Source organism: Prionailurus viverrinus, chromosome C1 (genome assembly GCF_022837055.1).
Source record: "Prionailurus viverrinus isolate Anna chromosome C1, UM_Priviv_1.0, whole genome shotgun sequence".
Lineage (NCBI taxonomy): Eukaryota > Metazoa > Chordata > Mammalia > Carnivora > Felidae > Prionailurus > Prionailurus viverrinus.
Genome location: NC_062568.1, coordinates 192,905,518 through 192,918,322, shown reverse-complemented (window position 1 = coordinate 192,918,322; position 12,805 = coordinate 192,905,518). Strand labels below are relative to the sequence as shown.

At 43.2% G+C, this 12,805-nt stretch overlaps 2 protein-coding genes across 3 annotated transcripts in view; both read left to right on the top strand.

The window, feature by feature from the left end:
* The first annotated feature begins 677 nt into the window (after positions 1 to 677).
* On the top strand, positions 678 to 10,001 carry LOC125173063 (40S ribosomal protein S21-like). The gene is made up of 3 exons (XM_047871861.1): positions 678 to 741; positions 9,542 to 9,709; positions 9,917 to 10,001. Exons 1-3 carry the CDS (start codon positions 719 to 721, stop codon positions 9,999 to 10,001), a joined length of 276 nt encoding a protein of 91 aa, XP_047727817.1. The 5' UTR covers positions 678 to 718.
* A 2,060-nt stretch (positions 10,002 to 12,061) lies between these two features.
* The window catches only part of YTHDF2 (YTH N6-methyladenosine RNA binding protein F2), a 34,787-nt gene continuing 34,043 nt past the window's right edge, over positions 12,062 to 12,805 (top strand). Inside the window, exon 1 of one of the 2 annotated variants that reach the window (XM_047871018.1) lies at positions 12,062 to 12,412. In XM_047871018.1, the coding sequence (XP_047726974.1) occupies positions 12,386 to 12,412 (27 nt within the window). In that variant the 5' untranslated portion in view covers positions 12,062 to 12,385. The remainder of the gene's footprint in view (positions 12,413 to 12,805) is intronic. The other variant, XM_047871017.1, reaches the window with a different exon arrangement.

Sequence of the window (12,805 nt, the reverse complement as noted above, 5' to 3'; positions counted from 1 at the left end):
GGTAACATCTGATTATAAAGATAGTATAATCAAGCATGAGATACAGAATTACCAGTTCACTGAATTATAACTGGTCCAGGTTTTAGGACTATTAAGAAGGTGGAAAGGATAAAGAAAAGGCTGAATTCTGAAAATAGGCATGAGGTTGTGATTCACTTTGGGCAATACTCCTGAGGAAATAGTCCTCTCTGAGAAGAAAGTCGGATGCTAGGCTAGCCTGCATTTTCAGACCACTTCCCTAGTATAGTTGATTACGGATTCCCTCACCCCTAGGATACCTCTTGGGGAAATTCTTACCTAGTTTGTAATGTATTACAATAACAACCAAGGTTGTTACCCGAGACAATCAATTCTGCTAGATTTGGACTCTTTGCCCCTGGAATTTCTCTTCGGCAGCCCTAATTGAGACCTTTCTAGGATTCCCTCCCAATCCTGGAACAACTTAGTCCTGATGTATACAATTTAACTTCCTCTAGAAGGTTCTATTTTCCTCTAACTTCCATTCCCATACTACTACTTCCCTGGCCTTTGCTTTTGGGAGCCAAAGGTGATTTAGTTCCTAAATTCTGCCATGTCAGTAATTCAACTTGAGACCATCGTTTTTGTCAAGGTACCTCCAAGAGCCAAACCTCAGTATATACAATTCATAGTCTGGGTCTTCTCTACTTAAAACAGCTTCCCTGACTCAATCAGCCACCTGAATTGAAGCACCTTTGGGATGTTCTTATGCAGTGACTATAGGTAAGTTCTCCAGAACACATAGATTCTAAAACCTGTGTTTATTTTTTTAAAAGGTTTTATTTCTTAGTAATCTCTATACCCAACATGGGTCTTGAACCCACAACCTCAACATCAGGAGTCACATGCTCCACCCACTCAGCCAGCCAGGTGCCCCTAAAACCTATCTTTTATACCCAATTGATTCTGTATCTATGGCTCATGGTCCAGGCTAAGACATGCCTGTTTCCTGGATAGATTATTTCAGCCAAGTATGATTCCTACTGCCTCTTCACAACTACTTGAAATTTCTGTTATGTTTTACGAGCCTCTCAGCCTAAAAGTAGACTACAACCTGCTTTGAAATTGCCTCTGGGTTCTCCTCTTGCATCTGTGGTTTCCAATTCTGTATTCTTTACTGATAGTTATGGCTTATAATATGGTATATATGGATTTATTTTTCTAGTTTTGAGAACAAAAATGAACAATAGTATTGAATCACATCTAAGGATAAACATGAAGCTGGGTAATGACCCAGAGGAAAGACAAATTCCTTAACAGGCTTTGTAGGAGCTTCTAAAGAAAGCATACAGAGAGGGTTACTTGCATTTTGAAGTATAAGTTTGTTTTTTAAAAATTTCTCTGCTGTTTTCTTTAAAGAAATCTATGTATTATAGAGCAGACTGGAAGCCCAGAGCCCTGATTCAGCCTGAGACTTTGTTTGGTCCACATTTTTGTTTTAACTTTTTGTGAAATATAAATGCATATAGGAAAGTGCACAAATGACTGTACAATTTGAAAAGGTTAAACTACACACACCCATGAAATCAGCTACTAAATCAAGAAGGAAAAAAAAAACAAAAAAGTTACCAGCATCTTACCCAGCCAGGATAACCAACACCTAGCTCTCAATACCACAGCTCAGTTTTACCTGTTTTTGAATTGTTTTGTGACTGGTGTTTTCTCACTCAGCATGATGTTGTAAGATTCACCCTTGATGTTGTGTGAAGTTGTAATTGGTTCCTTCTCATTGCTCTGTAGAAACTAACTGTGCCATAGCTGATCCATTCTAATGATGGGTGCTTGGGTAGTTTCCAGTTTGGGGGTATTATAGATAATGCCTCTGAACATTCTTGTACATGAGTTTTGATGAACATATATATGCATTTATGCCTACATAGTCTTTCAAACATTAGGCCAGTTCACATGTAAAATTCAAAATTCAAGATACACCTCTTTAAAAAACAAAAACAAAAAATATAATAATAAAAAAAAAAAAACAGAAGAACTGACAACACTGGGTCCATATTTCCTCACAGCAACACTTGACTGGAACTGATTCCTGTCTCTGGTGGGGCATGGTTTCTTCACCATGTGACCCTGTTCCTATTATGGACCTAGACTTTCTTATTTGGTAGCCTGTTTTTTTGATTCAGTAATCTCTTAGGACACTCTTCCCCCAGATAATTGCAAAGCTTATTTCCTCACTTCCTTCAAGTCTCTGGTCACATGTTACCTTATCAGAGAGGACTTCCTTGACCACCCACCCTATTAAAAAATGGCAACTTCCCCTGCACTATGCTTTCTAGTTTTCTTTACCCTATTTTATTTTCCTCCATTTTACTTATCTGACATACTTTTTTTTTTTTTTTTCCCCTCCCCAAACTAGAATGGAAGCTCCATGAGAGCAGGGGATCTTTCCGGTCTCTTACTCACTGCTGTTTCTACAGTCCCTGGAACAGTGCCTGGCATGTGGTAGAAGCTGAATAGATATTTGATGCATGAATACTAAATAGCCAATAGTCATTGAAGGGGAACTATGTACCAAGCATTGTTCTAAGCACTTTACATTTGTTAACCCATTTGGTCCTCACAACAATCCTATGTGGTAGATAACATTATTTACTTCATTTTACAATGAAGAAACATATTTACATTCTACTCTAAACAATAGATACATTGGAAGCATTGTAACTCATGAAATTTATTAAACAGAGTCTTTAAATGTCCTACAGAACTTAATACCTAAAAGGAGCCCTTCAATGAATCATTTTATAATAATGGTGTTTTATTTGAAGACATGTTTAGTTACTACCAAAGTTAAAATTTTCAGTTGTAGGACTGAGTCTTGATCAGGCTGCAGCTTGGCTAGGATTGCAGAGATCTGGGGCAGTGGTAGCTGATAAGATTTTGTGATCTGTGCTAGGCAGCAAGTCCCCTGTGCCGTCTCTCCAGAGTTCCAGAGAGGAAGTACTGGTGGGAGGGAAAGTTCACTTAATGAAGGATTTTAGAACCCAGATCATCTGTCAGTCACAGGAAGTACTGACTTATCACACTTACATTTCTATGTATCTGTGTAATCTCTATGCCCAATATGGGGCTCAAACTCATGACCTGAAGATGTAGTTGCACACTCTATTGACTGAGCCAACCAGGTGCCTCTGACTTATCACTTTGTTAATGGCCCTGTTTGAGATGTTGCCCGTGTCAGGGTCCCTGCTTAGAACTCCTTTCTTTCTTTGTTAAGGTCCTCCTCTGTGGAGCCCAACCCCTTGTGCCAGTTGTTACATAGGATCCCTACTCCATAGAACATCGATAGCACTGTAAAGCCTTTGCTAACTGAGCAAAAAGCAAATATTCCCTTGGTCCAGGAACAAAATGGAACTTTTATGCCACAGAAATGCTAGGTTCACACTGCTTTTGACTGAGACACTCTGGTTAGCCTTTCTGAGCAAACTGGACTCATATTCTTGCCTTGTTTAAATTCTCTGTAGTTCCCACCCAAGGACCAAGGAAGGATTTATCTGTAAACATTGTCACAAATAGTTCAGACACAGTCATTGGTTTAATTATTTTTTCTTGGCACAAACTTAAAATTGAACCAGCCCTCCCTGGCTTCATTTCCCCTTGGCATTATCTCCAGAAATCTCATTTGCCCTCCATTTTTCTCTCTGATTATCAGATTGAGACTGTAGCTGTTCCCTGGTACACTGCTACTCAGACTTTTAGGTCTTATGTATCAATAAAAGAGGGGAAAAAATGGGGCTCCTGGGTGGCTCAGTTGGCTAAGCGACTGACTCTTGATTTCTGCTCAGGTCATGATCTCACAGTCATAAGATCAAGCTCTGCATTGGGCTCTTTGCTGAGAGCGGAGCCTGCTTTGGATTCTCTCTCTCTTTCTCTCTCTCTCTCTCTCTCACTCTCAAAATAAAAAGAGAGAGAAAAAAGTCTTAGGAACCAACCTGGAGTTCACGACATTACATTTTACCAAATAAAGTTTTTTTTTAATTTTTTTAAATGTTTTATTTATTTTTGACAGAGAGAGAGAGAGACAGAGCATGAGCAGGGGAGGGTCAGAGAGAAAGGGAGACACAGAATCCGAAGCAGGCTCCAGGCTCTGAGCCGTCAGCACAGAGCCCGATGCGGGGCTCGAACTCACAGACCGCGAGATCATGACCTGAGCCGAAGTCGGACACTCAACCGACTGAGCCACCCAGGCGCCCCTAAAGATTTTTTTTTAAGTTTATTTATTAATTTTGAGAGAGAGAGAGAGAGAGAGAGAGAGAGAGAGAGAGCAGGGGAGGGGAAGAGGGAGGAGAATGAGAATCCCAAGCAGGCTCTGCACCCTCAGCACAGAGCCTGATGTGGGGCTTAAACTCACAAACCCTGAGATTGTGACCTGAGCCTATATCAAGAGTCAGATGTTTAACCAACCAAGCCACCCAGGAGCCCCTTTAAAAAATCCTTATTTTAGGGATTTAATAAAATAAAAAACTTAAAAATATATCCTTTGTGTCCACATTTTTTTAAATTTTTTATTTATTAAAAAAAATTTTTTTTTATTTAAAAAAAATTTTTAATGTTTATTTTTCAGAGAGAGAGACACATACAGAGTATGAGCAGGGGAGGGGCAGAAAGAGAGGGAGACACAGAATCTGAAGCAGGCTCCAGACTCCACGCTGTCTGCACAGAGCCCATTGCAGGGCTCGAAATCGCAAATAGTGAGATCATGACCTGAGCTGAAGTTTGACACTTAACTGGATGAGCCACCCAGGTGCCCCTTATTTTATTTTTTAATACATGCTTTTTTTTTTTAATTTTAAAAAATATTTTTATTTGTTTTTTGAGGGGAGGGAGGACCAGAGAGAGGGAGGCAGAGGATCCAAAGCAGGTTCTGCACCGATAGCAGAGAGCCCCATGCAGGGATCAGACTCATGAACCATGAGATCATGACCTAAACTGATGTCAGATGCTTAACCCATTGAGCCACCCAAGTGCTCCTTGTCTCCACATTTTATTTTTTATTTTTTTTTAATGTTGTTATTTTTATTTTTGAGACAGAGCATGAGCAGGGGAGGGGCAGGGAGAGAGAGGGAGACACAGAATCTGAAGCAGGCTCCAGGCTCTGAGCTGTCAGCACAGAGCACGATGTGGGGCTCGAACCCACAGAATGTGAGATCGTGACCTGTGAGATCACGAGCTAAAGTCGGACGCTTAACTGACTGAGCCACCCAGGTGCCCCCGTCCCCCCGGCCGAACATTTCAAAAGGTATACTGACTCAGCATAATTCAACTTAGAATTACAAGAAAGAAAGAAAGAAAGAAAGAAAGAAAGAAAGAAAGAAAGAAAGAAAGAAAGAAAGAAAGAAAGAAAGAAAGAAAGAAAGAAAGAAAGAAAGAAAGAAAGAAAGAAAGAAAGAAAGAAAGAAAGAAAGAAAGAAAGAAAGAAGAAAAAGAAAGGTAAATGGCCAACTCTTATTGGCATAATTTGAAAACGGCATTTTTACATCAAAAAGAGAAATAATCTCAGAATAAGGAACAGTCCTCTGCATTGAATACATTTAGCTTTATGAAAAACTCATCACATGATCATTACTTTTCTTCCTGGAGGACTGGTGAAAATTTCCTCTAGACTCCGAATTGAATTTTCAAGGCGTTTTTACTGCTGGCTCTTTCTTGGTGCTTGTTCTTTTCTGCCCTTGATGTCTCTAACAGCTTCCTTTGGATATACACAGCTGTGAATAGTGTCCGAAGGCCACCTGGCCCAGCTGCAGGTCTTTTCTTCCTTTAGCCACGTTCTCACATTGCTCTTTCCATGCTTCCAGCCAGCCAGTCATAACACACACCTGCACATAACAAAGCCAATCATCCACTTACCTTGGGATTTCCAAAGTGCCTTTCTTTTAACATTCAATTGAGCTAGTTAAGTCTGTACATTTAACTTATTTTTAAAGTTTATTTATTAGTATTTTTTTTTAGTAATCTCTACACCCAGTGTGGGGCTCAAACTCACAACCCAGAGATCAAGAGTCATATGCTCTTCTGACTGAGCCAGCCAGGCACCCCTGCACATTTCACTTTTTAACATATGTTGGTCCCACCAGACTTTTATTGATAAAATGGGGATTGACATTACTAGGGAGAATTTTGAAAATAACAAATTAATTCAACAAATATTTACTTAGCTTTGGAATATAAAGATCAATAATAACAATAGTCCTTGTCCTATAAGAAGTCATAGGTTTATTGAAGAAACAATATGCAAGCTAGGGGTTGGTTCTCTTAACCTGGGGTCCATGGGATAGATGGCTTGGGGATGGGACTGCTTAATGAGATTGTTGGCAAAAATTTGGGTGCATGTACCTTTTCCTAAGGAGAAAATTCATTATTCTCATTAGAGTCTCAACTGAATCCAAGACTTCCAAAAGAAAAATAAATTTTGAAGTAAGCTTTAATACACTAAAATGAAGTGTATTACTTAATGAAGTAAGTTTTAATACACTAAAATGTTACAGTAAGGAAATATGACTAATATTATGGGTGAACAAAGAATAGAACACCCTTCTCCTTGGGGGAAGAAATAAGGCATCATTTGATGAGGGTCTTGAAAGACAGGAGCTGGGTAGGGGAGATGACAAGGGTATTTGAGGCAGGAAAAACTGCATGTGCAGAATTGTGGGTTCCAGGAAAAAAAAAAGTGTATTTGAGAAAAAGTTCAGTGTGGCTGGGGCATAAGTACACAGTGAGAAATACACAGAGCCAGAGAGCGGCAAGCTTTGTACACGTTGAGTAGACTATAGAAAACCAGCAGAAATCTTCAAAAATAAGCTCTTACACTGTCAGTTGTGTGTAAACATTTCTCTATTCCTGCCTTACTAAGGGGGTGACTTGGGCAGTGAGGTCTACCGCTCCTGAAGGCTAGAAAGTTTTGAGAACTAGAGCTCTAGGACCCAGCCCCAGCCCATGGCAAAATTCTGGAGTATGTACAATCTGTCCTCTTTTTCACTTTTTTTTCTGTCTTATCCCCACTCTTCACTTCAAATATGAGGAAGGATTGCTTAGGTTTCTACCTTCTAGACATCTAAAGTGGTGGAACCAGAAGGGACCTTAGAATTTATTTTGATCCAACTTCCTTATTTTATAGCCTTGGAAGTAGATTCCAAGTGAGGGAATGATTTACTCTCCTCGTCTCCCCTTCTGTCTCTCTGGTAGGGTACTGGGCCATTTGCTATTCTCGCTCTCTCTTCTGAGGAAATTGCATGGATTCCTTTGACTTCCACTAACATCTCTACACCAAAGATTCCAAGATTTGTATTCCCAGCTATGTTTCTCTATGTCCTCTGCCCTTTGTTTACAGAACATCTCTATCTGATGTTTTATGTTCTCCTGAAAACTATGTCCAAAGATAAACTTGTGATCTTTCTCCACTCCCACAAATGTCCCCACATTAAAAAATGGCACCTCTGGGTGCCTGGGTGGCTTAGTCGGTTAAGCATCTGACTCTTGATTTCAGCTTGGGTCATGATCTCATGGTTCGTAGGATCAAACCCCGAGTTGGGCTCTGCACTGACTGCACATGGAGCCTGCTTGAGATTCTCACCCTCTCTCTCTGCCCCTCCCCTGCTCACACACACACTCTCTGTGTCAAAATAAATAAATAGGCTTAAAAAATGCCACCTCATCCATCCAACTACTCAAATAAAATCAGGTATCATCTTTGATAACTCCTTCACCTTTAGTGCCCTTCCCCCAATCTAATCCATCACCAAGACCTCTCATTTTACCTCCTAAAATGTTCATTTAGTCCATTTCTGTCTTCATTGCCACTATGTTAGACCATTATCTTTTGCCCGGACTTACTACAATCTTCTTCTAACTCCTAATTTACTCTCTTCTCCCTAGGTTTATGTTCCACACTGCAACCAGAAGGAACTTCTTCAAACACAAAACTCACACTGATCATTATTTGCAGCTAATGACTAAAGTCCCTGTTTTTCTCCTTTCTCCAGTCTCATCTGGTGCCACCCTCGCTCTCATTATGTGCCAGGCATGCTGGCCTTCTTTCAGTTCCTCACCAGTGCTAAGCTCCTTCCCCACATAGGGTCTTTGCACATACTGTTCCCAACTTCCCTTCCCTCCTTGTGTGGTCAATTTCTGGTCACCCTTCAGGTTTTAGCTGAAGCTTATGAGCTCAGGGAAAAGTTCCTTAGCTCCTTGACTAGGCTAGATCCATCTGTGCCTTCTCATTGCACTTTGCACAACTGTAACTGAATAACTATTTGCTCCCTGTCATCTCCCCTGACATATAAGCTCCAGAGGTAAGTGAACTCTTAAGACTCTCTCTCCAGCACATTGTCTGGGCCTCAATAAATACTTGCTAGAAGAGGGATTGAGGGGCGCCTGGGTGGCTCAGTCAGTTAAGCATCCAACTCTTTAAAAAAAATTTTTTTTTTTACATTTATTTATTTTTGATAGAGAGAGACAGAGCACAAGTGAGGGAGGGGCAGAGAGAGAAGGAGACACAGAATCCGAAGCAGGCTCCAGGCTCTGAGCTGTCAGCACAGAGCCTGACACGGGGCCCACACTCATAAACTGCGAGATCATGACCTAAGCCGAAGTCAGACCGACTTAACCGACTGAGTCGGACCGGCTTAACCGACTGAAACACCCAGGTGCCCCAAGCATCCAACTCTTGATTTCAGCTCATTGTTAGATTGAGTCCTGCGCTGGGCTCTGTGCAGGGCAGGGAGCCTGCTTAAGATTCTCTCTCTCCCTCTCCCCCTGCCCCTCCACCCAATGGCAGAACTGGAATTAGAACCTAAATCCATTTCCAGTACAGTATTCTTTTCTCAAACCATGAAGGGTCTGTCCCTGTAAGATGATACTCCACTCTCCAGACTTCCTCTTCCTTTCCCAGTGATTAAATTATCCCTCTTCTGTTCAGGGGCCAGTTATAGCCAATTTGGTGAACTAATCCAGGTTTAGAGTTTACCCTTCTTTCAAGGATATTTGCATTTTAACTGGGAAATCCTGGAGGACAGAAAATAACCCCAAAGGAACTACAGAAGTCCCCTTTTATCCACAGGGGATATGTTCCAAGACCTCCCTATGGGTGTCTGAAACTGCAGATAGTATCGAACCCTATATATACTGTTTTTTTTTTTCTATATATACACACCTATGATAAAGTTTAATTTACAAATTAGGCACAAGAGATTAACGATAATAATAAAACAATTGTAACAATATACTGTAATAAAAGTTATGTGGATGTGGTCTCTTAAGAATATCTTATTGTAGCTGGAGGTGCCTAGGTGGCTCAGTCAGTTAAGTGTCTGACTCTGGATTTTGCCTCAGGTCATGATCTCATGGTTTGCGAGATCAAGCCCTGTGGCAGGCTCTGTGCTGAGAGTGCAAACCCTGCTTGGGATTCTCTTTTCCTCTCTCTCCACCCCTCCCCCACTCAAAACGAGTAACTAAATACTTAAAAAACAAAAACCAAAAAATATCTTATTGTAGCTTTTTGCATTCGTGCTTGTGGCAGTGGCAGCAAGGGTGCCCTTGACATGTATAACAATGCTGGCAAGTTCATGGACCTGTATGTGCAGCAGAAATGCTCTGCAAGCAACCACATCATCAGTGCCAAGGACCACAGGTCCATCCAGATGAACATAGCCAAGACTGACAAGGTGACAGGTAAGTTCAATGGTGTGTTTATTTTTTTTAAGTTTATTTATTTAGTTAGAGAGAGAGAGCATGCACAAGTGTAAGCAGGGGTGGGGAAGAGAGTGAGGGGGGGAGACAATCCCAAGCAGACTCTGCATTGTCAGCACAGAGCCTGAAGTGGGGCTCGATCCCCCGTACTGTGAAATCATGACCTGAGCTGAGGTCGAGTTGGATGCTTAACTGAGCCACACAGGCATCCCCTCAATGGTCAGTTTGAAACCTTTGCTATCTGTGGGGCCATTTGCAGGATGGGTGAGTCAGATGACTCCATCCTCTGACTGGCCAAGATCCACAGCATCATTTCAAAGAATTTCTGACTGGAGAGGATGAAGGACGTGGGATATTTGTCATAAATAAGTAGCACCTCCCCCCCCCCATTCTTATTACAATATACTCACCCTTCTTGTGATGATGTGAGATGATAAAATGCCTGCATGATGAGATGATGTGAGGTAAAAGATGTAGGCATTGTGACCTAGCATTAGCCTATTATTGATCTTCTGACACATGTCAAAAGAATCATCTGGTCTGGACCACAGTGGACCGTGGGTAACTGAAACGGTGGAAAGTGAAACCTCAGATAAGGGAGAACTACTGTAAGAAAAATTTCAGGCACCACAAAAGTCATTGGAAGGAGGGAATTTTCACTATTATCCCTTAATCGTATTATAGGAAAGGAATCTTCAATGTACCAGATTTGCTTCTCTGTATGTGTGTGTGTTTTAAACTTTATCTTCACAACAAACCTGTTAGGTAGATGTTATTATCCCCTTTATCAAATGAGGGAATCTCTGAAAGTTCTAGTAATTTACCTAATATTGCAAATCTGGTGGTGAAGCTTCCCCTTCCCAGGACGTGGCTTTTGGTCAATCCTCTATTGATCATATCGTGCTGCTTTCAAGTATAGGCAACTGCTTACAATTTATACAAAAGTCTGGGCTATGAGGTTAACTGGCTGAATATCTTAAAAAAGGAAAAAAAAAAAGGATTACTAGGTTTCTCTTATTTCCTTGGTGGGATCTATGCTCTGAGACTTGACATTTTATGGTTTCTGTCAGAAGTCCATCACATATTGATGCCTGGCCTTATTCATTCCAACCATAAATGTGATGATGTGCAGAAAAAATGCTTTGAGCACTTTGAGCAAAATTATAATGCAAAATCCAAGGTGCTGTGTTATCATTTATTTTACTACTGAGTCCACCAAAGCCTCCTATTTCCAGAGAGTGGATGGTATCAAGTTGACACGGAATAGTGCATTATTTATCTGTTTACTACTATTTGCAATAACAAAAGCTATTAGGAGATGGGTGCCCTAGGATCAAATATCCCTACATGAATTAGGTTTGCTGCTGATTAAAAATGTCTTTGCCCATATTTTGGATCTCCTCTGGATTATGATTCCTGAAAACAGGATTTCTTTTGAGGGTGGAAGTACACTATTGTGTTTCTCTTAGTGTCAGATACACATGATTATTTAATAGCTTTGTGACCTTGGGCACATTACTTAACCTCTCTGTTTCTCCAGTTGTAAAACAGACTGACAACTATTTTGAAGCTGCTGCTAGCTTTTAAATGTTTTAAAGAACCTATCAACAATACCTAACCTACAGCAGGTATTCAGTTAGAATTAATCTCCCTCCTTTCCCATAGTAAGGACATTCTCTCTTGGAAGTCCATAGTTTTATAGATTCTCTGGACTTGTTGAACATACATGGAAAATTTTGTGTAGATGAGTGAGGTCTGCTTTTCCTGAAAATAAAGCCACTCTTTAACAGAGTATCCTGGCGGGCCAATGACTTCCCTAAAAAAGAGCTAGATGATCTAGCAATGTAGATGATCTCTGCAATGCCAAATATCCTTTGCAGGGGACCAGATTTTTTTTGTGGATGTTTTAGTCTTTGGGCACTCTTTTTGAAGTCCAACAGAGGAGGATAATCAGGTCCCTGGTGGTAGTGGTGGCGGCGTGTCTTTCTCTGGGCAGGGCCCCCATTAAGTTTCCCTGGGGGCTGTGACCCCTCTCAGGGTTCCCTCCCACATGGGGGTGGGGTGCCATTTGCAGCTGGGAGGCTGGTTTATTTTGAGGTCTCTGGCGCTCCGGGGGTTGCTTTTTGAGAAAACAGGCTTTTGTGGGTTTTCTCAAGCTAAAAACTACTCTATCCAGGTGTTAGTCAAAACCTCGCGGCACGACCCTGGCAGCCCCCACCTTCCTACAGGCCCCAATCCTGAGGCGGTGGGGGCGGGGAGGCCGCACTCGCCGCTTCCGCTCCTCCAGACCACCAGGGGGCGCTGCACCCCGCCTCTTCCTTCCCGGGGTGCTTCGCGCCGGGCCCCTTCCGCGTGGGTGAGTGAATGTGAGAGTCAGCGTCGCGCCGCGCGCGCCGTTCGCCTCCGCCGCTCGGCGCTCTTATTTCGGCTGCGAGGGGCGGGCGCGCGCGTAAAGGCATAGAGACGGGCGTTGAGTTCTCGGGCTAGAGCGTCGCCGAGTCGGAGCCGGAGCCCGAGCCGCGCGCTGTGTCTCCGCTGCGTCTGCCGAGGCCCCCGAGTGTCAGGGACAAAAGCCGCCGCCGCGCCGCCTGCTCCCGCCGCCAGGGCTCATCCGCCGCCGCCGCCGCCCTGACGAGAGTCCACAGCTGTCGCCACCCGTGAGGATCCGAGAGCCATGTCGGCCAGCAGCCTCTTGGAGCAGGTACAGGCCCGGCCCGCATGCCTCGGCCATTGTGTGAGGCGAGAGGTAGTCCGACTAGGCCCGGGCCCGCCGCCCCCGGTCGGGCCGAGCAGAGGCGGCGCCTCTCGCGGGCCGGGTTTCGGGCCTCTCAGGCCGGCCGCACCCAGCGCCTCGCCCTCAGTCCGTACTCCCCGCTTCTCCCGCTTCTCCCTGGGCCTCGGAGCCCACCGGCCGCGCCGCCTTCCCTCTTCTCAGCAGGCCTCTTTTCTTGTTTCCTTCCCCTTCCTTGAAGCCCTAGTCTGCTCGCGTTGTTTCTGGCGCGTCCCCCGCTTTCTCTCAGCGGGCCCCGCCGGCCTGCGCTTTTCCCCGCCTCCCATTTTCAGCCTCCCCCTCACCACCATTCTTGACGCCTCC